The following is a 27,555-nucleotide window of genomic DNA, read 5'->3' on the forward strand; positions in this document are numbered from 1 at the left end:
GGCTGAGGAACAGGGGCTAAGTGACTTGCCCAGGGTCACACAGCTGGGAAGTATCTAAGGCCACATTTGAACCCAAAACCTTCCATCTATGGGCCTGGCTCTCCATCCACTGAGCTTCCCAGCTGCCCCCTGAATCTCTTCTGATGAGGCAGCATTTAAACCATCAGTCATTTTTACCTAGTTTCCCCCCTTAGGTCTCATCCCTCTATTTTGAAAAAAGAAACATTAAATTAGCAGACCTCTAGCACATGACAAAGTTTCCTCAGCTCATCTGAATATGATTCCTCCCAACATTCCAAAGACTTTTCTCACTTAGTCTAAAGCCAGTGGTCAAGACTGACCAATTAATTGATCATCATTAAGTCACTAATCTAAAGTGGGATGTCATAGTAATAGATGATCGAGAAAATGAATGGATCCCACTCTTATACAGAAAAAAAAATGAAAGAGAATAAGTGCAAGCGGAAGGGCACTAGCGGTTGGGGGAGAAGAAAAGCTTCCATGCGGAAGATGGAGCTGGACCTGCTGGACCTGCTTCTGGAAAGAAGAATAGAATGCTGTGAGGTGGAAGTGAGAAGGTCAGGCAGGCTAGGCATGGGGTCAGCCAAGGAAAATGCATGGAGGTGGGAAATGGAGTGTCTTGTAAGAGGAATAGAGAAAAGTATGACGTGGTCCATCACAGAATGCAAAGGGGGCAGTAATGTACAGTGAGGCTGGAAATACAAGTTGGGATGGGGTGGGGCAAAGGGAAAAGGAAATCGGCCTCCAGTTGGGCTCCAGTTAAGAGCTTCACGAAGACCAAGACTCAAGGTAAGGACTTATTTTCCCATCGCCTCCCCCCTCTAGGCTGGTCCTCAGAGGGTCTTTTAACCTTATCTTTGGTTTTTCTCAAGGTTGCATTGCAATGAACTGGTGGCTGAAACATTTCTGGATCCTCTTGGCCAGCACCATAATCCTGGTCTCAGTCACGATGGCCCTCGTCTTGTACTGCATCTGTCGGAGGCTGCTTAGACAAGGTGCTTCAGAGTCCAGCTGGCGAGGTGTGGGTGGTCGTGAGAATTCACTTTAGATCGGAGGAGGTGCAGCTACAGGAAGGGGGATGGTTCTCTTTTGGGACTGACTTAAATGGTTATTTTAAACACTTTTCGCTTTGCATAGCATTCGTAAATATTTGCCAAGAACATGTCAAATGGGGTCCCAAAGAGGGAGCCATGACGGAAACCACTGAAAAACAGCGCCAGAACGAGAGTGATGATAAAATAATTGATGATACTTTTAGGTCCAGAGCACGAGATACCAGACAAGGTTGCACGATGTCAAGCCAATCAGTGGAAAAGTAAAAAAATTAAGACATCACTTGGCATCCTGGTGGCTTAAGCCTGAGATTGTTGATTGAATTGAATGGATTTGAGATTAGGTGGGGAGGTCGCCGAAGGGTGAACTGATGTGGAATAAAGCCAGCAGAGTCAGAACAATCATAGATGTCAATTCTAGAGGGAACGGTCTAATATTCTCTAATGGGACCAAGAGAGGAAATGAGAGGTGGGGGGTCTATGGGTGGGGAACGCCATCGGTTGTCTCCGTGTGGCCAATGTGTCAACTGGTTATGCTTCACTGCTTTTATTTGTTAAAAAAAAAATGGAGGCGGAGGAGTGTTATCTGGAAACATCTGTGATGTAAAAACAAAACTTAAAAAAGGAATTGAGTGGTTCATACATAAGGCTGTTTGTTTGTGCATTGTATGAACCGTGTCCGTGGAGTATTTCTGCCTTCGTGGGTTCGAGGAGGTACATGGTTAATTCTGGAGTACCCCGAGAGGGTTGTTGGGAGGTTTAGAAGAGGCAGCAGATGTCAAATGCTTTGTGGGCTTTACAGCCAGGCAGATAGTATTGCTCCACAATTTTGTGTTTTCAAGATTTCTCAAGTACCTTTAATGAGCTTTTGCTCATTGGTCTAAGATAAGTAATCGAATTAGGCATTTCCTTTCCATCTCCTACCTTCACTGCGGCAAAGTCAGCTAAGGGAAAATTAGCATTTTTAAAACATTTATTTAAAAAGTAATTTATCCCAAGAAAAAGCCCCCGTCAGCCATGTGATTTATGTATTGGGAAATTACCATAATTGCTCTTGTCTGTTGCCAGTATCACTAGTATTCTTTTTGCTTTCGATTTTGTCGACTTCTATCAATCCAAATCGTCTCCCTGAGATTAGATGCTTCTGGACCTGCAGCCAAAGGATGGATGCACACCCACCCGAGTGGCACACACTTAGCCCAGGGAAACGTCATCTAAGGCTTTTCCCTTTCTCGTTCTTGTATGGTCTTTCCCTCTATCATGATCTAGAATTGGCTTCTAGTCAGAGAAGGGAGTAACGGCCAGGGCATTGGTCAGTCCTGTTCCTTGGTCCATCTCCACAGAGCGACAAACGTCTGCAGAGCAGGACATTGTTACATACCTGGGTACCTTTCCACTTTCCATTCATTCTATCAGAAGCCATGTTAATATGGAGGTTATATGGCCATCTGGAGCTGGGATTCTTTTTTAATTTTAAATTTAATTATTTTTTATTTCAGAGCAGGGATTCTTTGCCTGGGGGGCGTGAACTTGTTGCATAGTTTGATAACTCTATTTCAATATGATTGGTTTCCTTAGAAAACTTTTGCATTTATTTTGTGCATTTTAAATGGTACAAATTTAAAATTATTCCAAGTAGGGTTCCATAATGGCTGAATTGGTCTCTGGCCCGGAAAAGGTTAAGCCTTAGACCTATCCTATCTTAGCAGTTGCTATTCAGAATTTTGGATCTTCCCTATTTATTTTCTTCCTTTTTTTTTTTACCTTGCTTTCTGTCAAGTATTGGTTCCAAGACAGAATAGTAAGGGGGATGGGGGTGAAGTGACTTGCCCAGGGTAACAGCTAAGACACATCTGAGGTGAGATTGACACCCAGAACTTCCCGTCTCCAAGCCTGGATCTCAATCCACTGAGCAACCCAGCTGCCCCATCTTTCCTGTCTTCTTAAACCTTTTCATTTTTATGTTTAAGAATTTCACGAATCTCAAAGTGAGTGTCTTTGCATTTCTCCCTAAATAAATATGCTCTTTCTTTAGGCAAGAACTGGAAAATTACCAAGTCTTGGAAACACAATAATAAGGACAGAGAAGAGGTGTATGAGTAAGTTTTATCCACTAGAATTCTATGCTTTTGAGTGTTAGGAATTGTTTGCCTCCTTCCCTCTTTCACTGTAAAACCTTTTTTTTTTTTATTAAACCTTCGCCCTCCTTATTAAAATCAATGCTATGCATTGGTTCCAAGGCAGAAGAGTGGTAAGGGCTAGGCAGTGGGGGTTAAGTGATTTGCCCAGCTAAGAAGTATTTGAGATCAGATTTGAACCCAGGACCTACTGTCTCTAGCCCTGGCTCTCAATCCACTGAGACACTGAGCTGCCCCTAAGCCTTTATATTAGTATTTATTATCATAGATATTAGAAGTCGCATTACCTTCTGCTTTTGAGTCTTACGAGTTGCACATATTTAGCAAAGAGAAAAATCATCTTAAGCATTGCTTCCCCTTGTGTGGGATGCCGGTCACGAACAATGGATCCCCCACCCCTACTGAAGTAAGAATCCAATCTTGGAGTCAGAAATCAAAGTATAAGAAAGCAGCTTCTTGTTCTTTTGGGAAAGAGGACACTCCCAGCTTTGGACGCTTAAGGAATGCCAATGCACTGAATTCAAAAGGACCAATTTATAGAATTTCCAATCACAACAACCTTCCCTCTTCCATCCTTTATTCTTGTCAAATTCTGGTCATCCAAACCATGACCTTCAAAAGTGGGTTTGAAGAACAGAGCAAGGCAAAGAGGTAATAAAGTGTGCATGTGCAAAGGGAACATGAACATTCTTCAACACTGTGATGCCTTCAAAAGATAAGGAAGTTACGGAGTTCTAAAGTACCCTTGGATGGAGACTCCTGGTCTCCACATTACGCCACTCAAAGTCTTTGACATTTAAAGTAGACAGGTCAGGTTTTAGAGAAGGGGGTATTCTTATTTTAAGGGGAAAGACTAACTTCTAGCTGGGTTCTTGAAAATATTGGGGTGCAGGCTAAAAAGACTTAAAAATTCTTTTTATGAGGAAGAAAGATTATGTCCCACTCACCCTCAATTTAGCCTTAAGGGCAGTTAGGTTTGGTACAGTGGAGAGAGAGCCAGGCCTGGAGTCAGGAAGATTCATCTTCCTGAGTTCAAATCTGAACTTGGACACTTAGCTGTGTGACCCTGGGCAATTCACTTAACCCCCATTGCCTAGCCCTTAACACTCTTCTGCTTTGGAACCAATACACAGTCTTGGATTCAAGATGGAAGTTGAGGGTTTAGAAATAAAGATTTCATAACTGCTGAAAGTCATAAATTTAGAACTGGGATTATAAATTCTGCCATTTGCTCTCAGCATCGTATTTCCTTCTTATAGGGATTATGTTTAAAGGATTAGGGACAAAAGATATTCATTCAGAATTTAATATGGCAAAGAAAATCATCCTTTAAGAGTCACTTAGATGTTGGGTTTTCTACCAGGATTGTACTGAAGCCAGGATTCAAAGCTTGATTTATTGTTTTGTTGATTGTCCAGCCTAAATTGATGGGGAAAATGTTAATAATACAGACAAAACTTAAAAGTCTGCCCAACACATTTGTTTTTTTCTAGAGTTTTTACCAGCAAATTACTATTTTCAACTATGTACATTTTTAGTCCATTTTCTTTAAATTTATTGATGATAGGGGCATCTAGGTAGCACAGTGAGCTGAGATCCAGGTCTGGGGTCAAGAGGACCTGAGTTCAAACCTAGCCTCAGACACTTCCTAGTTGTGCAACCCTGAGCAAGTCACCTAACCCTTTTTGCCTAGCCCTTGCCCTTCTTAGAGTGGTTACTAAGACAAAAAGTAAAAAAAAAAATCATGGATGAGATTTAAAACAATAACCGGCAGACATGTATATTTTTAGGAACTGCATCAATGGAATGCCCGTATCTTTACCTCCTCTGCCTCCCAGAAATGTTCCATCTTCAGAAGCTATAGCCCATGACTGTAAGTACTTTTTACTAATGCTACTTTCATTTAGGTTGGGATAATGAATTCATCTCTAATCTGTAGCTTGTAAAAATTAAAAAGTAATATACAATAACTTCAAATATATTTTATAAGATTTATTAATGATCACTAGAAGTAACAAAATAAAATTTCCACATGCCCATGGCTAACCACCCAATTTATCTCCTGTCTTGTGAATTTTAAAACTATTCCACCCTAATCAGACCATTCTTTAGAAGATCTGATTTAGCTATTTCCTGATCAGTAACAATAGAGATACTTGGAATAACAGAATCAGGTCTTGGGAAGTCCACATTTCTCCACCCTACTCAGTTTAACAAGGTCAGGATGGCTGCACCATACTCAACACTAAGTATCTGGGAATAAAGGCAACAGACATGTGCAAAAAACAGCTGACAGACTCATGGGCTGTCCTAAGTCAAGCTAAGGTATCATTGGTACAGATGAGACGCAGAAAAGTGATGTAAAAACGTCTATATAAGGCATGTCACTTCCTGTCTCTTCCTCTTTCCCTGGAGAGACGACTCTAGCTGGCAGTGTGTTAAGCGTTCCAACATCTTGGCAGCTATTGTCTGGGTTGGTGGGGAGTTTTTTCCTGGAGCTGATTTCAGGTTCAGGCATCTTAGCTTAGCCTTTTCCCTTTTTGCAGTTCAAGCCTGACTAGCTGGGGTGGGGGTGGGGGTGGGGGGTGGAAACCTACTCCTTTCCTTCTTCCTCCTCCTTAATCTTCTCCACTATCAATTAAAATCAACATAAAATTTCCAGCAGACTTGGGTTTTTCATTAGGATTTTATAAATAAAATCCTTGGAGACCAAAAAATAATTATACATTCAGTCTCAGCCATAATTTCACCCTTTACAGTTTTGGCTGACCATGTCGGTTGTGATGAAACACCCTCAATCTTCTTAACTTTCCTAAACCTTTTTTTCTACTGTGACTATCCCTTTTTATAGCTTATTTTGATCAGCTGTAAAGGTAAGTAAATTTGGATTTTTTTTTCTTTTCTCCCTCTCCTTAAATTAGATAGAACACAGATGTTTTAAATCTTAGCAACAGGGCCCTAAGGTCCTGGCTGGGAGAGCTGTTTCTAAATCTCCTTTCCCTTAGAGAACAACTGCCTAGATTAGGAGTGGGAAAAACCTGTAGAAAGTTTTGGCTTTTTCCTATTCCCCACGTGTTTTGTGAAGTCTGCTAGAAAAATAATTACAAAAAAACAATATATGTATATACATATACATATATACATACATAAATGAATACTACATTCTTTGACATTTATATGGCAGTTGAAGAATTAGGAACATTGAGGAATACAGCATATCTCCAATTTTTTATATTATTAGGTAATGTCATTTTTGTACTCCTCAGTACTGTGTTTAGAGGTGCTAAAATTAAAAAAAAGTAGGATAAAACGCAGGAGAACATAAAAAACATGCAAGCTCAATTAGACAATTTAAAACATTTATTACAGGATCAATTGGCAAACATCCACCCTACCAGAAACAGACTTGTTTCTGAACCTTTGAATGAGGAAGTTTCCTTCCCTGAAATAGAGATGGAAAACACCTTCCCTATAGCTCAGTTAACAGACTGGCTCTCTCATGGTCAGCAAATCTTGGCTGAATTTAATCCCCAAAACCCTTCCCCTTCAATTCCAGTTTCTCATGTTCCTTCTCCTACACAAAACCAAATACCAGTCCAAAGGAGATCTCGTCCTCCTAGAGAAACTCGTCCTAGTTGAACTGACCCACAGGTACCAAATTCAACTAGAGACCTGTTTCCTCTAAGAGAAGTACCTGAAATAGGATGGAACGGGATGTGGTGACTTTAAGACACAATATACTGTTTACTCCCCAAGAAATGAATGAATTTACATGAAATATCCCCACATATGAACAAGATCCCTTTCTAGTAACAAAAATGATGACAGACGTATTTCTTCAGAATAATCCATCTTACAAGGATGTTGAAAACTTGCTACAGGCTTTTTTAACTGAACGTGAGAAAAGTAAAATAATTGCTCATGTCAACAAAACCCGGGGGCACAATGCAGCACATTGGCCATCTCAGGATCCCAAATGGGACTATAACAACCCTGAGGATTATTTACAAGTATACCGTTGTAGAGAGACCATCCTAATGGCAATGAGAGAATGTACATACAGTACAGATAAGTGGACAGAATTTGAAAAAATTAAGCAAAATGAGGAAGAAACACCCTCCAGATTCATCGATAGAATAATCGAGTTTGGGGGTAGATACCTGGATTTTGACCTAACTAAAGAAATAGCATAAGACAAGTTAGAAATCTCTTTGTCAATAACTCTTGCAAAGTGACTAGGGATTATTTTAGAACACATTGTCCGAGATGGCCAGAGATGGACCTTGAAGAATTGCGGAAAACAGCTCTATATGTTTTAAAGGGAAACAAAGAAAAGGAGGAAGAAAATAATGATGTCATAGAGGAAATAAAGAAAGAATTGAGATGTTTAAAAGATAAGATGGCTAAAACAGAAAGTGGGCATGATAATCAACCAATGACACTTGCCCCTCTCCAGAAATCTAATTATCGATCCAGTACCTGCCACTTCTGTGAGAAGGGCCACAAAATGATAGAGTGTAGAACTTTTCTCAAGATTATTGGAAGGAATATGCAGTTTAATAACAACTACAGAAGTGATAATTATAGAAATAACTATAATAATGACAATGGAAATCACAATTTTAGGAATGATAACCATAGTAATAGATATTGGGAAAATGATAACTCAAACCAAATGACTCCACAACAATATAACTTAAGTAGTGCTTGTCCAAAAAACACTCTGGGTGCTAATACCCCTTTCAGGGGGGTGCCCAGGGAACTTCCCAAACACAATGAAGGTGGGGGGGGAGCTGGGGCACAGGAATCAGAGGATGTAACCTTTGGTTTTCCAGACTACTCGTTGTCCCTATCCACTGCACCCCTATACTAATGAACCCCTTGTTACCTTAAAGGTGGGTAACACCTATTATGATTGCCTTTTAGACACTGGAGCTTCCAGGTCTGTATTAAAGAGTACACCTGATTTACATTGTTATTCTGTCGGCTCAGAGAATGTAATGGGAGTGTTAGGAATACCCCAAAGGGTTAAAAAGCTTTCCTCTAGAATGGTGTCTGTAGGGCCCCTAGAGGTACAACACTCCTTCCTTTTGATGTCTGACTCCCCTTTAAATTTGCTGGGGAGGGACCTTCTATGCAAACTCAGAGCCACAATAACTTGCTCCCTAGATGGTTCCTTATCATTGGAAGTACCTGAGGAATCTTTAAATTTACTTCCTGTAATTCTCTCAGAGAGTCAGGAGGGAAAAGAGCATCCCACCTTTGTAATACCCTTTACAGTCTATATCAACACATAATGACAGGAAGTCAGTGGGCTCCTGGGAAATGTAGTTCAAAGGCATCAGATTTCCAATTACACAAACTCATCATGCTTTGTCCTGGGAGCAAAGGCATCTTGGTCTAATTTAGATATAAGATGATGAGCCAGAATCTCTGAGATATCTTTACCATTGGCTCACTGGAAGCCTCTCAGTTTAAATGTATGTGTAACTGCTTAAATTCAATTTGTAAAAAGGGTATTAAAATACTGATCTAACTCACTGGAAGGGTAAAGAAATCACTGACATAAATGCTCATTCACATAGCTCTCATTCTTGGTCAGAAAGGTCCATTTGGACATCAGATGCAATCACTGCTAAGGATGCTTTTTTCTGCTTTACAGCTCAACACGAAGACAAAAGTCAGATATCGTATTCAACTATAATGAAGAAGAGAGTTTCTATTCCTAGTTATATTGAGCCTACGGCAGATTATGATGATGTTGACATCCCTACAAATCTAGGATTTCATCATTTTGAAAATGCTGTTTCTTCATTTCTGCAAGAATAAAAGGACTTGGCTTGGTTTGCCAATACAAAGGGCAGAAGTGCTTTTATTAAACATTGTAAGGTATTACTCTCTAAACTTAGGAGTATCCAAGATGGCCCATGGGACAGGAAGGAAGGAATCAATGCTAGAAGGAATCATGAAGCCTTCTTCTCTGGAGGAACACAGTGCGGGACATTAGAATGGACAATGGGCCTAGCTCAGTTGCTACCTCTGAGGCTAAGGATCTGTGGGACTTTGGGCAAGTTCCTTCTTTCTGGTGCCAAAACTTCCTCCTCTGAAAAAAAGGAGGGTTGGACTCCATTGCCTCTAAGAATCCTTCCTGCTCTGTATGTACGATGTTCCCTCGTATGGACGCAGCACTAGTTTCCTTGGTCTAATCTAATTTATATTTATTTCTCTCTTTGTCTTAAGTATTCTCAAAATTTTTGACATGTGTACAATGTTAAAAGTATAAGTTCCAGACCTTTTCAGTGAAATTCCAGAGAGTCTTGTTGTCCCTCCATTTCTGCCATCCTGGGAAGCTCTTTAAGCACCAGGGAAGTTGCTAGGACGATTGTTATACCTACATGGCTCCTTAAAGACAGAAAGTATCTCTTTTGGGCATCTTCTTCCATTCTCTGTCCCCATCCCTTAAATAACAGTCATTGTTGATTGACAGTCTTCAAGACAAGGCTGAGATTTTCCTTTATGATTATACAGTGCCAACTACATTTATGATACTTCAAAAATAGTCTTTTTTTTTTAAACAAAGGACTGTAGGTGTCAGAAGCAACAGCTTATTCAATAAATAAATTTGTAAGTTGTGAGGGAAAAGAAAATGGCCAATTATGAATGGATGGTAATCCTCTGAATTAGATTTCTATCCTATGTTGATTTACAGATGACTAGAACTGGCCTGCTCAACTTTTTGTGAAATAGGATTCTCTTAAGTTCTTTGGTTTACTTGATTATCTGAATTAATTGAGGAAAATGGTGATAAAGATAAGCCATCACCCACCTGGATCACCACCTCCCTCTAGACCATGATGGAGATAACTCTGTACCCTGATCTCAGAAGCCTTGGGAAGAGTGGTGCCCTCCAAACCTGCAGACCTCCAAACCAGCAGACCTGCTTCTCCCAGCTCAAGCCCCTGATTGAGGAGAGACATCATGGTGGAGAAGGGACCCATCTTCCTGGTGATTGCCACCAACAGGCACATGGGAACCAGACTACTGGTCCTTCTGGTCCAGCTCTGATAGCAACCATCCAGGGAAGCAACTCCCAAGGAAAAGGGACCACAACTACCAAGTGCCACACATGTACAGGGCAAGCCAGGCACCCTGGGGTAGGGGGAGGCAAGAGGCAGTAAGTGGCAGGCAAGTGAAACCACTCACCAGGACCATCCTCTCCCATCAGACCTCAGTGAGACAGCCCAGGTCCCTGAACCCAAGGCTTCCAGCCCCAGGTCCTCAGCCATTGTCCTGGAAAGGAGCACCTCTGGAGACACAGCCTGGCCATGACTCTTTCAGCTACAGCTCCTGAAGACCCAGAAAGGACAGTTCTTGCCACCCAAGTTCTTGGCACTGTTGAATGGTTCTAAGTCAGAATCTGAGGCTTGGTCCTCTGCTTTGTTGCCAGTGTATAATTGAAAATCTGTTACTCTAAAAAAGAACTACATTTCCTGGGAGCTCACTGACTTCCTGTCATTACATACTTCCTGTAGACAGGGGATATTAGTCGGGGACATGGAGGGTCCCACCTTTTTACCTCCTGTCCCAAGCTTGGTAGTGATAAGGTGGGTGTTTGAACTGGCTGATCAGCCATGGGCACATGGTCTTTATTTTGTATCCTCTTTATTCCTTGATTTCTAATGATCATTAATGTATCTCCTAAAATATAATATTTTTATTATTGAAATTCAAATTTTTACATTTTTGGCAACCAGAAGGGATGAGAAAAACTCTCAGTTTTTTTAAAAGGATAACCTAGATAAATTTTAAGCCATGTTTCTCCAGCCAAGGCTTTTTGCCTATCCCACCCACCCACCCTCTCTTTGGAGCTTCTGCCTTCTTATTTCCTTACTTTTTGCCTGGTTGCCCTCCCTACTGGCCAGGCTATTTTTAGCTGGGGGACTAAAGTGGAAGAGATTAGTCATTTCTCTTGTCTATCTGCTTGAGCCCATGTTCCTCAGTTCCTCAGTACTGCCTCTGGCATTGCTGTTGCTTATACTGCCTGCTCCTACTCCTGAATCCTCCTCCTGATTTCTGGTCCCAGCCCAGCCCCAGTCCCAGTCCTGTTGGGCTGCTAGTAGCTGCAGCTGTGTCATCAGAATCAGAAACTAGCTGGTAAAAACTGGGGTGTTTTTTCCTTAGGCAACGATTAGCCTCCTAACTACCTCTCCAGGTGACTGGGGAAACTAGCATTTTACCTCATGGGGGGGGGGGGAAGGGAAGAAGGAAGTTATTCTTCCAAACAGGAAGTAAATTACAAGCATGGCATACTCTATGAAAGAGCAGTACCTTGCCTATTTCAAACAGCTTCTACCATTAATGAGTGCACTGATCCTTTCACTTATCTTTCCTGAGATTCAGGAGAGAAATTCATCTCCCTACATACTCCCTTTGCCATTTGGGCCTGCCATCTCTAAGATTCATCCAGTTTGAGATTCCTTAAACCCCTGTTCTCCCTCACTATGGGAAATCCCACAGTTCTGACAAAAGGACTCCATTGTTTTATGAAAGTCTCTGTATCTTATTGTATTTTTCTTATTGTTTGCTTTAAGATATAATTTTGTTGTTTTAAGTTCATATATTAATGTATTCAATACTATTCTTACACTGAATCAGTTTAATCTACTGTGTTTTAACTACTGTTATATTCTGTTGCTTTTCATCTATGACTACTGAACAAAATATTGTAAAATATTATTGAATAAGCCCATATAAAAACAGCTTTTTCTTCCATTTTGGCTTTGTAAATTGTCACACAGATGATGAGTGGACTCCATCAACCTGGTTAACAACCTTTGGTAAACTTAATGAGCTAAATATCTCAAATTGATTTAAGGGGTCTTTAGACATGATTTTAAAATTTTTCCCCAACAAATCTGACTGATCATTTTGTCTACCTCTGAGTTATTTGTAACAAGAGGTAAAGGGTCCATTTTAGTAGCTGAAGTGCAATACAATTACAATCCCCACCTCCCGCATTTGTAAAAATGTGAATGGTTGAGACATAACAGTCTCATACCAAAGGAGCTGGGAAGTTGATCCCAGGGCATGGTACCCCTGGACAGTTCCCAAGAGGGAGCATCTCTCATTTGTAATTCTTCAGTTTAATTTACTTCCACCAGAACAATCTAGATTTCTTAGTAATGTTCTAGACCCAAATACGTTTTACTTTGTTTAAAAATATCTCAACCAAGGTTGAAAGATTTACTACACCTGAAAAATCTGTGATAAGTATCCATTAGCTTTAAATGTCATACATCAGACTCATGTAAAATATGATAGTGGGTTTGCTATTGTCATTAAATGGGCTATTATAACTTTGGGGATTTTGATACTTCTTTAATGTGCATTACCTGTTGTACTATTGTTCTTTATAAAAACTGTTACTTTGTAAACAGTGGATCATGGCCAAGTTTGAAAAGGAAATGGATCTCATTTTGGGGTGAGAAACCTTTGCATTCTACCTTTCTTTAGCTGACACAGTGTGTCAATGATTGTAAGTTATATATTTTTGATTTTTAAAACTTTTTATTATTGTCTTTGCTTGCATGTGCAATATACTATTTCGCTTTTATTTTTTCTCTCCTTTTTGTATTTGAAGCACGTCACCAGTATTGAGAAGATTTTCTTTAACTTTTTTGATTTTACAATAATATAAGTTAAAATATATATTTGCTATAATATTAATACATACCCAAAAAGCTTCAGACTGTAAAAATGATGCCATTGATTGTTTAAAAAAATTATGGGACTTTGCTAAATGATTGTCTGATTCCAGGAGAAGGGAATACAAAGAGAGCCATTGCACAGTTCCAAAGAAGCGCAAAGCTACTTGCATAGTGCCAATAGAACACAAGGTCAAAGAGACCAAACCAATCCTATGTGGATTGATGACATTCTGCGCAAATAACGCAAGGACTTAATCATGTGTGAGACTTGAGGTTGCCGGCTGTTTTACATGTGTTAAATGCAAGTCTTCCTTGTACCACACTCTATATAAAATATATGACATTGATTATTCTGGCTCCATCTTGGCTCCCATTTGCTCCTATAATCTAGTCCCTTTTCTCTCTTATAGTATGGCAACTTTCTGTAGTCTTGGCTGCAGATAGGTAAGTGAAATATTACTGCATTTTGTTCTAAAGACTTGTGGGATAGAAATTACTTTAGTTGGGCCCTGATTCAAGGACCTGTTATAAATTTATTTTTCTTTTACTTAGAATTTTTACACATAAGACTTTATAGTTTATATTTCATCCATAAATTATTTTCTCTTTTATTTGGATTTTTTTGATGTTTTTAATTTCTCTTGCCAATTGATTCATATACCTCATAACTCAGCCACACATTTCTGAGTGATCCCTGTTTTTTCACCGCCCTCATCAGGGGGGAATGTATTATTATTATTATTCTAAAATGCAAAGTTTAAATTAGTAATTTTAGGTTAAGAAACATGCTACCTCTCTGAATCCAGAAAGTGAACTGTTTGGAGAAGGCACCATGAAGATGCCTCCACAGACCACACACTGCACTAGAAGATCCATAGTGAACTTTGGAATGTGGCAATTTAAACTGTGTGGGATTGAATGCATTTGTTTTATTTGATTACTCTTATGCCGAAGGGGACTGCCCCCTAACTGGATTTTTGTCAATGCACCTAGCAATCATTGATCTTGTTCTCTTTTCCTTTTATCCCCAAATTATTATAATTTCAAAGTTGGTTATGTTTACAAAATCCATTGGAGAGACTAGTCTTCCACAGATCTCAGGGGGGAATGTATAATTGAAAATCTGTTACCCTAAAAAAGAACTACATTTCCTGGGAGCCCACTGACTTCCTGTCATTATGTACTTCCTGTAGACAAGGGATATTAGGTAGGGATGTGGAAGGTTCCACCTCTTTATTTCCTCTCCTGAGCTTAGTGGTAGTAAGGTAGGCATTTGAATTGGCTGACCAGCCATGGGCATGTGGTCTTTATTTTGTATCCTCTTTATTCCTTGATTTCTAATGATCATTAATAAATCTCCTAAAATATATTTTTATTATTGAGATTTAATTTTAATTTTTACACCAACCCCTAAGGACTAGGGGACCACACCAATCTGACCTGCAGCTTCATGAAGCCTGTCATAAGTGTTGTCTCCCCACTCTAGAGAAGTGACTGACTTTTCTATGTGTATCTCCAGCACTTTGCAAAGGGTTTTTTTTTCATTCATTCATTCATTCATTCCAAAAAGGACCAAAACCTTACCTTCTTTTTTTTTAATTTTTGGAAATTTTAATGTATTAATTTAGAATATTTTCCATGGTTACATGACTCATGTTTTTTTCCCTCCTCTCCTCCCACCCCACTCCTGTAGTCAATGTGCAATTCCACTGGGTTTTACATGTGTCCTTGATCAAAACCTATTTCCATATTATTGATATTTGCATTAGGGTGATCGTTTAGAGTCTCCATCCCCAATCACATCCCCATCAAGCCATGTGATCAAGCAGTTGTTTTTCTTCTGTACAGAACCATACCTTCTTAACTATATTGTTCACAATCTAGCAAGCAATTGAGCAATAATCATTGATCAAAGGGTCTGCTACATGGCAGAAATGATGGTAGGCGCTTAGACTTAGACAAAAAGCATTCTGAATCTACCCCAAGTGCCTACAAATGTGTTGGGTGGCTGGAAGAAGTTAACAGGATAGAAACAGTTTGCCATGTGTGCACAGCTAATTCCAAAAATGGGATCAGAAAGAGATTTCATTTAACAAATACTGGAAATGACTGCCATGCATAAAGCACTTCTGGGGAAGGAAAGTCAAATAAAATAGAGTCTCTGCTTCCACAGTATTTCTCATTCAAGAGCAGAGTTATATGACATAAATAACTGTTATTGAAGGGAGAATGTTGGCATTCAGCAAGATGTGAGTGCAGGACCTGCAAGGAAAGACCAACTCAGAGAGTCCTTAATCTTTCCTCCAATTAGAAATCAGATTATCTAATGTAGTATGGATTCCTTTTAATTAATTGGTCTTATTTATTTTTAATATATAAAATCGGTCTCCCTGTATTCAGCTCTAAGCAGAGGAAGTCTAGTAGGCTTGATTGGTTGGGCAATTGGCAGACGTTGCTTAATAAATCAAAATGCTCAGAAGCTCGAACTTTTGTTTCCTCAGGCATTTCATCTTTCGCCCGCCACTCATGGAAGGCTTTGTGAAGGTGGAGGCATTTGATTTGGGGTCGATTGGATAGTGGAGGTGAAGGAAACAGCCAGTCTAAGCAGCAGAAATGTGAGCAATATGGAAACAGGAAAGCAAAGGCATGTGTAGGGTAGTAGGAGGCAAAGCTGGAAATGAGCATTGGGACCAAATTTCTGAGTGCTTGGAATTCCACGAAAAGAAGTCGAGACTGAAGGCTTCTGAGCAGAGATGAAGCTGGAAGCAGGAGTTTATAATTGGATGCTGACTGAATAGGAGGGGAAGAAATTGGAGATAAGGAGGCCAGGGAGGAAACTATTTCAATAGTCAGTCTGTAAGCAAAGGGACTGTATACCTTATTTTATTTTGAGGGCCAACAGTATTCGGAGTAGACACTCAAAAAAGGTTTTTGAACAAATGAATACAGGCGACGAGGAGGGCCTGAACTAGGGTGGTGGCTGTGGGGATGGAGAAGAGTTGCAAGAGGTGCCACAGGCTATAAGAAAAGGAACTCGGCAACTGTGTGTACATGGAGGACGCACAAGCAAGCAAGGATGGCTTAGAGACTAGCTGGGGAGGAAGAGGATTCTGGACACGTAGAATCTGAGGCTGTGGTAACCGGGTGAACAGGGTGATCAGGGAGACAGAACGTGGGTCTGAAATGGAGGGAGTTTTTAAAAATACAGCCATGATGGAGACACGATTCTCCACATCTTTACTCCAACCTAATTTTAGGAACATATGCCTGACTCAGAGTAGGTTTAAAAAAAAATCTGACTACATTTAGTCCTGTTTATTAGTAACAAAGAACTTTTAGGTTTGGCCAAGTGCTTTATATATATTCACAATTGATTTCTACCTGTTATCTCACTTGAGCTCACAAATACCCTGTGAGGCAGGTGTTACAATAACCCCATTTTACAGTTAAGGAAACTGAGGCTGAAAGGTAACATCATTCCTCTTCTATTTTTGCTTCAAAATACATAGGAGACATATATGTCCTCCTATCTCTGTACTGATATGTTTAGCTGTGGGAATCTGCATTTATATGCTGGGCTAGGATTTTAAGTAAGAGTGCAGCGTCAAGTTACAGGTAATGACAGTTTATTTCTGATGGGCTACATCTGGCAAAATTTAAGAGAATCAGACAGGCAGTCGGGGAAAAAAGCTTGAAAAATATGAAAACAAACTTGCTTATTCGATGAACTGAAAACCATGTGAAATGTGAATTCTTGAGCATTTGTACCAATTAGGTGATATGAAAACATAGCATCCCTTTTATGTGAATAGACAAGCTTGATAAGGATGAAAATGCCCTGATGTTGACGAGTCTATTTATATAAATTGGCCTGTAAGCCCCCAATCAACGCAGCAGAGTTTCCCCAATATTACGGCATTCTGTAGAAAAATAAACATTCTAGTACACTTATTCTTGAGAAGACAACACATTCGGTTATTACACACCAAGAGCAACCATCTTGAGGGCCAGACTTATTGATCAGTGGGCAACAGCAATAACATTTGCAGAGCTTCCTCAACTAAAGGAGAGACAAAACTGAACAAATACAACTCTGGCTGATCTTGCAGTTTTCTGGGAACATCAGAAGCAGGCAGATTGGCCCGCAGGGCTCTTTAAACCATAACGTTCTGTCTGTAGCAGAGAATCGTTGGGTTGGTGCCCTCAGAGATTCAGAAACGCCCACGATGAAGGCCAGCCCTGAAAGGTGTAATGGTGTCCGGTGTGAATGGCCGGCAGGCTAGGTGATGATGGACATCTCCTCCCTATCTCTGCTCTCAGACACTGAGCTGACGATACTTTTCAAATACTTGATGAATTCCGTCCGGATCTCCTCAGGCTCCTCCTCCAGGTTGGAGTGGACCAATTTCAGCTTGTTCAGAGGTGCCGCTACAAAATGAGACAGGAAGGTCCAATTAAGCAGAGTTTTAAAGCCAATTCTGAAAACGGGAACAGATGGTCCATCCACCATTTATCAACGCAGCTACCGTGTGGCGTGCTTGGCACGCAGGGGCTTACACTGGGATGGAGGAGACTCCAGAGCCCCAGAGGAGGCCAGCTATAAACAGCAGAGATACGAGTAAACACAAGGGAGTGAAGGAGGGAGGGCACTACCAGGAAGCTGAAAGAGGCCACAGCCATGTCCTGAAGGTAACTGGGGATTCAGAGCAGGACTGAGGAGAGAGCAAATTCCTGACATGAGGACCAGCCAGCCCAAGGCACAGTGAAGGGAGACAGATGGGCACCTACGTACAAGGAGGAACAGGAGCAAAGTGCCCACCAGGATTCTGTTCCAAGGCCTACCTCAGATCCCAGGAACTCCCAGCTACCCCATGTCTATGAGCCCTCTCTCTGCTCCGGTCTCTGGCCTTGGAGTTCTCAACCACCCCAACCCCCCCAAAGTGAAAAGGAAAGAGCCCAGGAGGGGCTGACTGCTGCCCTGGCTGACCTGCCCTTCCAGGTTGACCTCAGATCATTGACACCAGGAAAACTATGGATAAGGGGGCTCCAATGTATAATCAGCATACAAGGAGGTGAAGGGCTTCCAAAGCCAAACAGGGGAGTTCACATTTTCTGCTGAAAGTGGTGGGGGGCCCTGGAATCTACTGAGTGATTGGGTCACACGTGCACTTTGGCCGCCATATCAAAGAAGGTCCAGAGTGGGGCACAGCTGGAAACTGGGAAAGCAATGAGGAAGCTCTTGCAATGGGCTGGGGAAGAGGTGACAAGGACCTGAACAAAGGGGGCGCTCCTGTGAGAAGGGACCAGAGATTATGGCCAAAATGGCCAAATCCAGCAACTGCCCTGAGATGGGGAGTGAGAGAAGGAAGTCAAGGATAACTCTGAGGTGGGAGCTGGAGCCGGCAGCAATAAGGCCACTTGGAAGAGGTTTCGAGGGGTTTCGAGGAAAGCTGACCAGTTCTGCATTTGAAGAATTTGAAATGTCTGATAGGCAGTTGGTGATGTGGGTCTGAAGCAAGCTCAGAGGGAACCTGAGGCAGGAAAGAGGAAATTCTCTGCCTGTTAAAATTTTATCTTCTTCTGGTGCCCCAAACGAGCCCCCCTTTCCAGTCAGCCTCCTAAGTTTCTGAGTATCTGGCATCAAGAGTAGGAAGCTTTCAAAGGAGAACCTATGAGGCACTTATAGACTAACCCACAAATTAAGGGAGCACAATGGTTATTTGCAGAGTCTCATAAATAGGGAAGCCTTGAAGCCACTGGAAACTGTCTCATAAATGAACCAAAGCCACATCCGAGACCTCGCTGGAGAGGTCCCTCAGTCTGCTAAGTGTCCAGGGTCAGTAAGCCTCAGGGAAGCTCCAGACATCTAGACCAGCAGAACCCCAGCAAGCATCGTTAATCCCAAGGGCCTGCTGATGACTCTGAGATGATGTGAATATGTTCAAGAACTAACTCAAAAAGACAAACATCGCCTGCCAAACCCCGATAAAAATGAGACCCCAGCCTCCTGCCTCACCGCCCCTGCTCCCCCATTTGCTAAGGGTCCGGGCTGTCTCTTTCACACCTCCCCTCTTCTTCATCCTTTCCCCAGTCCCCTGTACTGTGCCATGGGTCTCTGCCCACCTCTCCTGCCCTCTCTCCCCCATTTGCCTCTGTGCTCTCTGGGCCTCCTTCAAGAGTGATGCAGCATTTCTCCTCATTTGCTGCCTCTTTGCTCTGTCCTGGCAAGAATCTAAAGAACTGGGGTGGGTCTGTCTCCCGCTCAACTCAGAGTAACCCCCTTGTGGTCCTGTTTCCTTGCTCTTGATGAATAATTGCATACATTAATTGGCAATTATTTCTAGGAAGGATAGTGAAATCCATGGGAGCTGAGGAGGTCACCAACAGAAAGGTTATAAGAGAAAAGGAACCTGGACAGAGCCCTGGAGGACCTCCACAATGTGTGGGAGTGCTAGGGCTGCCAGTGGTCAGAGGCAGGAGGAGCTCCAGAAAGAGATGACTCATGGAATACCCCCGAACAGCCAGGAGTCAATAGTGACAAGTGCAGGTCAAGGAGGAAGACTTTAAAGAAGACCAGCAACATTAGCGTGGCAGAGTGCAGGCAGATGTCACCTGTGACATGTGCTGGCTGTGATGACTTTGGCCAAATCACTTAAGCTCTGAGCAACTCTGAGTCAGAGAAGATGGCAGACCTACACTGGAACTCCAGGAGCAACCTGTATTAATGAAATCCTGGATCCAGTCCCTATCTTTATCCCCAATAGGAAGATAGAATTAGAATGAAGATTTAAAGTAATTTTTAAAAACAGGAAACAGCGTAACCATTGTAGCTCTCTCAAGTCTTAAAAGCGGCTCTTGGGGGCAGCTGGGTAGCTGAGTGGTTTGAGAGTCAGGCCTAGAGATGGGAGGTCCTGGGTTCAAATGTGGCCTCAGACACGTCCCAGCTGGGTGACCCTGAGCAAGTCACTTAACCCCCATTGCCTTGGTCTTACTACTCTTCTGCTTTGGAACCAATACACAGTGTTGATTTCAAGACGGAAGGTGAGGGTTTATTAAAAAAAAAAGTGGCTCTTAAAGAACCAATCCCTCAAGTTTTTGAATATTCAAAAATGGTATTTGAGGGCTGTTTGAGAGTACCATGGGCTTCACATCCCCAACTTCAGCCTCCTACCTGGTGGTAATGAATTTCCCTTTGATGCAGGATAAAAAACAAAATCCCCTTAACCAGATTTTATGCCTGTCACACTGTCAGCACAGAATAAATGTTTACTGATATTTTCAGTTCACTTTGTTTAGATGATTCAAGCATTTACAATGAGCAACAGATAAAAGTGATTATGGTAATTTCCCAATACATAAATCACATGGCTGACTGGGGCTTTTTCTTGGGATAAATTACTTTTTAAATAAATGTTTTAAAAATGCTAATTTTCCCTTAGCTGACTTTGCCCCAGTGAAGGTAGGAGATGGAAAGGAAATGCCTAATTTGATTACTTATCTTAGACCAATGAGCAAAAGCTCATTAATGGTACTTGAAAAATCTTGAAAAAACAAAATTTTGGAGCCAGACTGGAGCTTGAAGAGCCATTTTAATTTCATAGTTCAGGAAGCAGAAGCAGAGATTCAACTGACTTGTCTTTAAGATTTTCCCTTAACTGTATTAGCATAGTAATTAAGTGATCCTCATTTTAAGAGTTTTTTCCCCCTTCCTTTTTTTATCTCTGTTAGGCAGTGTAGGTTGGTGAAGAACACCAGGAAGATGCGAGTCCATGCTGTGTGACCCTGGGCAAAGCATGTAATTTCTCAATGTTCCTGGCAGCTCTCAAGAGAGAATTTGCTGACTTGGATTTCCCTAAACCAACGAAATCTCTGGTTTGATCTTTTATTTCCTTTTCATTGTGTTCTAGTTATTTATTTTTTATCTTTTATCTCTGTTAGGTTTGTAATATGTCCAATTCTTCATAACTCCTGACGCACAGAGGGCATTCAATCAGTGTTAAAGATGGTGACAATTTTTTTCCAGCTATCAATACAATATTAATCTCTTGGGGCCTCCGTTTTCACATCCATATAATAGGGTTGGATTTATTAGACTGTCCTCAAATGTTATGACAGATATTATACCAATTATGTTCAAATTCCAGGTTTTTAAACAGAAAGCAAAGGAACCATGATCAATGAAGAAGATGCAAGCAAAGACCCTAAAAATAAGATCCAAGTCAGACAAACATTTAAATGTTTCACTTATGTGGCACTGTGTGACGCTCTGAAAAAAATAAGGCGTTACTGAGAAAATATGGTCTCCTTACCCAAAGATAAGTTCCCCTTGTCCCCTCCAGAGCCTGGCTTGTGGTGAGCAATTAAAAGGCACTGATTGTCTTGCAACAGCTGCTGCTGCACAAAGCAAGAATGCCACATTTCAATCTCCTTCAGGTGGCTGGGGATATCGGCGTTGAAGATGATCACGACCCCATGAGAGTCCTTCATGAGGGCAGGCCAGCATGATTCAAACCTTCAGAGAAGGAAGAGCAGAATCAGAAACCGGTCCCTCGGTCCTGTGGGGAGGGGTGTTTCTTAGAGTGTCTTGCTTGTATTAATGTAGGGGTGATGAAGATGCTGGATCCTGGCCCACAAGGGCCAAGACACGATATAGATTTAAGGATGGGAATCTCAGCCCATTTTTCTGATCATCCATTAAACACACACATTCTGTCTTTGTGTCTATCTCTCAGAAGAAAACAGGAGATCACTTACTTTGTATCTCCTCCACAATCCCATAGCTCAAACTCACACCCTGTCCCTTTGTTGTTGCTGGTTACTTGGGGGTTCTCAAATTCCAGGATCCTAAAAACACAAAGGTGTTTGGGAGATGAGTCTGGGGCCCACCCCAACACCACACTACAACAGGCGGTAAAGGCAGACTTTAGAACAAAGATCAGTTAGAGCTCAGAACTCACCTCACACCTTGGGTTGGGTTATACTCTGTGATGTCAGAAGATTCTGTCAAAAAGTTTGCCAGGGCAGTTTTGCCACTCTGTGCAGAATGAGAGCATTTTGATTTTGTTCCATTAAGGGTTGGGCTCATAGAATCACAGGATTTTGGAATCAAAATGACCTTTAATAGCCATCTAGTCCAACACATACTCAAAGGAAACCCCCATTATAATTGGCCAAGCCACTTCCCTTGGATGATTTCCTCATTGATAAAACAACTAGATTAGATGGCTTCTGAGGTCCGGCCATGATCCTACAGCTTGATGCTCTCTAAGCTTCCTTCCAACTCCCAAGGCTCAGTGCCCTTCAGTAGAAAAATCTTAGCATCTAAAGGCACGAAATCCTGATTCTCTTTATTATAGTACCTGTGTGACCTGAAAAAAATTAGTGTGTGTTCCTTTAGAAAATAAGGGTGGAGGTGAGGCAGCTGAGAGCCAGGCCTGGACAGAAGAGGTCCTGGGTTCAAATCATACTTCCTGGCTGTTGGACCCTGGGCAAGTCATTTCACCCCTCACTGCCTTAGCTTTACTGCTTCCTGGGAAATAATACACATTATTGATTCTAAGATGGTACGGGTTTTGTTTTTGTTTTTAAGAAAAGGGTGAAAGGGGCAGGGTACAGGACATCCGATTCCATTGGTGCAGTGAAACTGGAATCATATTGAGTCTGGGTCTCAGTTGGGTTCTGTTTACCTGTAAAACTTTGGACAAGGCATTTTTTTCACCTCTCTTTCTGGTTCCTCATTTGTCAAATAAGCCTAGATGAGTAAGGGCCCTTTTGACTCCACATCTGAACTCCTATGATCTTTCTCAAGTGACTTCATTTCCTGGGCTCCAGTTTCCTTATCTGCAAAATGAGGGGGCTGATCTTTTAAGGCAAGGATTTTTAACCTTTTTTGGGTCTTGGACTGCTTTGATAGCCAAGTGACATTTATGGACCCTTTTAAGAATGTGTTATTTTTATATGTAATTGATGGAAAAAAGTATAATTTAAAATGTTTTAAAATTTACAAAATACACAGGATTACAAAGGAAACTATTACGCTGAATTTTAGTTATAAAAATGTTTTTAAACCCTTACCTTCTGTCTTAGAATCATCAGTTCCAAGGTAGAAGAGTGGGAGGAAGGTAATGGGAATTAAGGGACTTGCATAGGGTCACAATGTCAGAAAGTGTGTGAGGTCACATTTGAACCGGGACCTATGTTCAGGTCTGCCTCTATCCACTGAGACACCTAGCTGCCTCTATCAAATTATTATTTTTTTTAAGTTCCACATCCCAGGTTAAGAATGGCTCTTCCAGCTCTCCTGCTATGATGCTCTCATCTTCCCTCGGTTTCTCCTGTATCTCCCAACAGAATGTAAGCTCCTTGAGGGAAAGGTCTGTTTTTGCCCTTGTATCCCCTGTGTTCAGTGCAGTGCTGGGCACCAGAGTAAGTGCTTAATGTGGTCCATTGACTGATCTACCTCTGCAGGTCCCCCACCCCCTCTAAGCCTCAGTTTCCCCGTCTGTCAAATGAGGGGGTTCGGTTATGTGGCCTTTCCTGCTCCAGGTCTAAGACCCTCAGCCACTGCCCTTCTGGGACTAAGATTCCCCACAAAGGAGGGATGTTTGCCCCTCCCACGGCAATACCCGGCCCCCCGGTTCCCTGACCCGGTGCTGTGGCATGTACAATCGCAGAATCTCGACAGATTTCGCCCCGCCCCCATCATAACCCAGTCCGGCAGCCCCACGCGAGGACCTGAGATCCACCCAGACTCCGCCCCTCCCAAGGCCCCTTCCCCCGCCCCTCGTAGGCTCCGTCGCTCCACACTACGACGTGGGGATCTGGCCGGGCCTCCTCTTTCCTAGACCTTGAGGAGGGAAAGTCCCCGCCCCAAATCTGCCACCGTCTCGACCGGTCCCGCTGCCCTACGTTAGGACGCAGGATCCGGCCGAACTCCCCTGCCCTCACCCACTTCCCAAAAGCAGCCCAGAAGAGGGGGAGGCCCCGCCCAACGCGCAGGCCGCCCCCGCGCGCCCACCTCACAAGGCCCCACGAACAGGATCTTGGCCTTGAGCATGGCGCCGGCCCTGCAGGCCAGGCCCTCTCCCGCCCCCCGCTCCGGGCCCCAGCCCGAAGGTGCTGCCGTTGCCAGGGCTCCGCAAACCGGGAGAGGGCGTGACCGAGAAAGAGATCCTCGCTGATTGGTCACTCAGCTGTTACCATGCGGACGGGAGCGGGACGGAAGGTGCTCTCGCGCGCTCTGGTTGAGCAGCCGGAAGATTCTCGGAGAGCGTGCGCGAGAGCTTTAACGGTTCGCTCTCTGGGGGTTCTGTGTTACTGCCCCCTTGGCGGCTGGCGGCCTATGAGCTGGGTTCCCCCCATCCTCACACTGAGAGCTGGAGTAGGCTCGACGCCATCGTTCCAGCACCACCCTCTCTTCCTATTAGGGAAACTGAGGCCCCGGAGGGCAAATGGCTTCTTGGATACCAGCTCTTCGATTTAGAGCTGGAACCAGCCTCCCTTCCATTTGACAGATGGGGAAACCGAGGTCTAGAGAGAGGAAATGACGTAGCCAGGGTGGGATTTCAAATCGAACCTTTCCGACTTTAAGTCTGGCGTTCCACCCATCCTCCACCCCACGTTCCCTCTCTACTCGGGATCCTGGATTTTAGAAACCTTTGAGCCCAGCCCTTCTCCCCTCCCTCTTGACGGAGTAGAAAAAGGGAAGTGTGTGGCATCCGTGTTATAATAACCAATGATAGCTCCCAACCTGGAGGAGCGATGGTAGAAGAAACCTGCACTTCATGGGACTTTAGAGATCGTCTAGTCCAACCACCTAGTTTTACAGCTGAAGAAAATGAGCCCTGGGTAAATGTGATTTACAGAAAATGATATCCCTAGTAAATGTTTGGCCGCTGAAGCTCTCCAGTCCAGCAGAATCACGCACTTCTCAAAGCAGCCCGCTGCACCTTTGAACGGCTATCATTCTTATGGTTTCCCCAAACATTGAGCTGAAATCTTAGGGTTCAGGAGTTTTTCTATTATATCTAACTTGTTGTGACCCCCTTTTGGGGTTTTCTTGGCAGAGATACTAGAGAGGTTTGCAATTGCCTTCTCTAGCTCATTTGACAGATGGGGAAACTAAGGCAGAGGAGGTTAAGGGACTTGCTCAGGATCACCCAGCTAGTACACGTCTGAGTCCAGATTTTATCTCAGGACCTGAGGCTTGGTTCTCTGGGCACTATGCCACCTCGCTGCCTTGCTTCATGGAAATATCTACTCATTGATACTAGTTCTGCCCTAAAGCACCAAGCAGAATGTTCTATTCCAAATTCCTTCTAACTGGGTCTTTAAAATATTTGAAGGACTATCCTGTCACCAAAAGCTTTTATTTCCTAAGTTAAATATCACCAATCTCTTTGCCAGGCATGTCTTCTATTTCTCCTCACTGAAAAGCACCAAATTGGATTTATCTTGGGTATATGTATCTTGTATCTTGTAAAGTTAGAATATTTGTAATTTCATGGGTGTATGGATAAGTTTAAAGTGAAAATTAAAATATAAAAAGAGCACTGTCTGATTTTGACTTTAATTTCCTGATGTCTATCATATCATCCTACTTAACCTGCCCTTTAAAAGGGCTGTTTTTAACTTAATTCTAAACAAATATTCTATTGTCACCCCAATTCAATGATAATTTCTAATCTGTTCCTCAAAACAACTTCTCTTTCTAGTCATCTCTATTTTTGTTTTTGTATTTTTGGACCACCATTCTCAGCTTTCTATATTAATTCCCTGAGAGTTAACTTTATTCTTTGCCCATCATTCCTTGTACATAATGTATTGAGTTGGATTTCTTTCTGAAAAGCATTGGTAAGAGCCTTGGACTGATTGATCTCAAAGGAAGATTTATCTCAAAGTCCCAGTTGAGACCTGTGTGTGACTTTGGGTTTGTCATTTAACCCTTCTGAATCTCAGTTTCTTCATCTGTAAAATAGGGATGCTTGTGTTTACTTACCTCAAAGATAGGAACGAGGTGTTCTATAAAGATGCTATTATTTCCTCTAAGTTTTTTCTTTGCATCTTTATCTTCATTCTCATACTAGTCCAACTTTCCATTACTACATACCTAAATTGTTTATTTCTCTCCTAGTTTACTAGTCTTTTGAACTCATGGTCTTCAAGCCTTTGCTGAAAGACCTCCAGTCAAGGGGTATCCATGATCTTCTAAGACAGCCTTTTTTTATTTTGGACAGCTCTAAAAATTGGAAAAGGTTTCCTTATATTAAATCTAAATTTGTATCTTTACAGCATTCATTCACTGTTCTTGGTAGGCTGAATAAAGCAATATAATCTCTCTTCCATGTGGTAATCTTCTAATTTGCCTGGGGTAGAGCAGGGGAAGGACCTTGACAGCACCCCACCCTCCCAATAGAAGGGGAAGAGAAGACAACATTTTTCCATTCATGAGCATCATGCTTGGCCTGATTTCCTGGCAGGAGGCATCAGGTGTGCTGATGTGTTAGTAGATCTGTTTGTCCCATCTGCAGGATTAGAGTTAACTCTTAGCACTGTGTACAGTTGACCATAAACCAAGACAGTTGCTATGTAACTTTTCAAAAAGTAGTTTATTACTTGACACAAAACTATATTTTCTGTGTCTGTGCCTTTGGTTTTTCTATCCATTGAGCCACCTTCCCACCAATTACACTTAATGTGTGAAGTGGGGTGTGGACCCACTGTTTCCCACCTCTCATCTAGTCCACCCTCCACATTTTATAGATGTGGAAACTTTACACTAGGAGTAAATTTTAGGAACAAACTGATAAAAGGGTTAAATGGTTAGGTTGGAAGCCAACTTTCCATGAGGGACCTTAAAAGGTAGCTAAGACATTTGTACTTTATTTGGTAAACAATGGGGAGTCACTGATGAGTAGTGAGATCAGATCTGTGTGTGTTAGGAATATTATTTTGATGGAAGAAGGTTTTGAATCCAGGGAAGTGGTACTATTTAAAGTCCCCAGGAAGTAAGGAGAATAATTAGGTTTATTTCATGGGCTCATTCCATATAATCTTGTTGTTAGTAAGATTTCTGCTTGAGTGTTACCCAGAAGAAATTGGGGGATTCTGTTTGCAATAGTTTGGCAAGAATCTGCTAACTGGGAAATGAAACCTACAAAGTGAGCTATTCTAGAGAAAAGGTAGGAAGTTCAACACATACATTCTTTGGAGATACTTTCCCAACTTCCACTTGTATGGACACGTCAGAAATGCAGATCCTGGGTACTATAACTCCTTTTAAGGCTTTAAGGGTAATGGCTGAGGAATTGGGTGGAGTTGTTTTTCTAATGCTATTATTGATTATAAGCACCTGCCAGTGTGTTTTCCCCAATCATCAGTTGATATTAGTCAGCCAGACTTTATGAGCTTTTAGAAAGTGGTATTTACTAACATAGTGGTAAGAACAGTTGGTACAAAACATATCCCTGGGTCTAGAACCCATTCTCCCATTGGTACATAGAGTTCAGGAGGAAATGTGCTCCAACTTAGAGAACATATGTGGTAAGGGGTAATTCACAGCTCCTGGCTGCTGGAAGCCCCTTTCTCCTCTGTGTAAGATTACTCAAGAAGTTTCCCTCTGGCTTTTATCCTGGGTGC

The 27,555-nt window shown here is 42.1% G+C and overlaps 1 protein-coding gene and 1 non-coding gene across 3 annotated transcripts; one reads left to right on the top strand and one right to left on the bottom strand.

Annotated features, from left to right (window-relative positions):
* The first annotated feature begins 406 nt into the window (after positions 1–406).
* On the top strand, positions 407–15,792 carry LOC103096699 (uncharacterized). The gene is made up of 4 exons (XR_008916875.1): positions 407–1,016; positions 3,109–3,172; positions 5,002–5,084; positions 8,874–15,792. It is a non-coding gene; the product is annotated as an uncharacterized LOC103096699 (transcript).
* Positions 15,793–16,527: 735 nt separating this feature from the next.
* On the bottom strand, positions 16,528–24,424 carry IFT22 (intraflagellar transport 22). 2 transcript variants are annotated; one of them, XM_001366170.3, is made up of 5 exons: positions 23,936–24,424; positions 21,876–21,952; positions 21,673–21,762; positions 21,228–21,430; positions 16,528–17,346 (listed from the first exon to the last, which is right to left on the bottom strand). In XM_001366170.3, exons 1-5 carry the CDS (start codon positions 23,972–23,974, stop codon positions 17,198–17,200), a joined length of 558 nt encoding a protein of 185 aa, XP_001366207.2. In that variant the 5' UTR covers positions 23,975–24,424; the 3' UTR covers positions 16,528–17,197. The 2 variants fall into 2 exon arrangements, with proteins under 2 accessions (XP_001366207.2, XP_007486010.1); XM_007485948.2 differs by lacking the exon at positions 21,876–21,952 and having other exon boundaries at positions 23,936–24,129.
* Between the last annotated feature and the right edge of the window lie 3,131 nt (positions 24,425–27,555).

This window comes from Monodelphis domestica, chromosome 2, assembly GCF_027887165.1.
Source record: "Monodelphis domestica isolate mMonDom1 chromosome 2, mMonDom1.pri, whole genome shotgun sequence".
Classification (NCBI taxonomy): domain Eukaryota; kingdom Metazoa; phylum Chordata; class Mammalia; order Didelphimorphia; family Didelphidae; genus Monodelphis; species Monodelphis domestica.

Excerpts from the sequence above, each read along its gene's own strand:
- IFT22 (XM_001366170.3), bottom strand. The coding sequence starts at position 23,974 with ATGCTCAAGGCCAAGATCCTGTTCGTGGGGCCTTGTGAG. Across the intron at positions 21,763-21,875 it reads AACCCAACCCAAGGTGTGAG|GATCCTGGAATTTGAGAACC; the intron begins GTGAGTTCTGAG and ends TTGTGTTTTTAG. Across the intron at positions 21,431-21,672 it reads GATTGTGGAGGAGATACAAA|GTTTGAATCATGCTGGCCTG; the intron begins GTAAGTGATCTC and ends CCTTCTCTGAAG.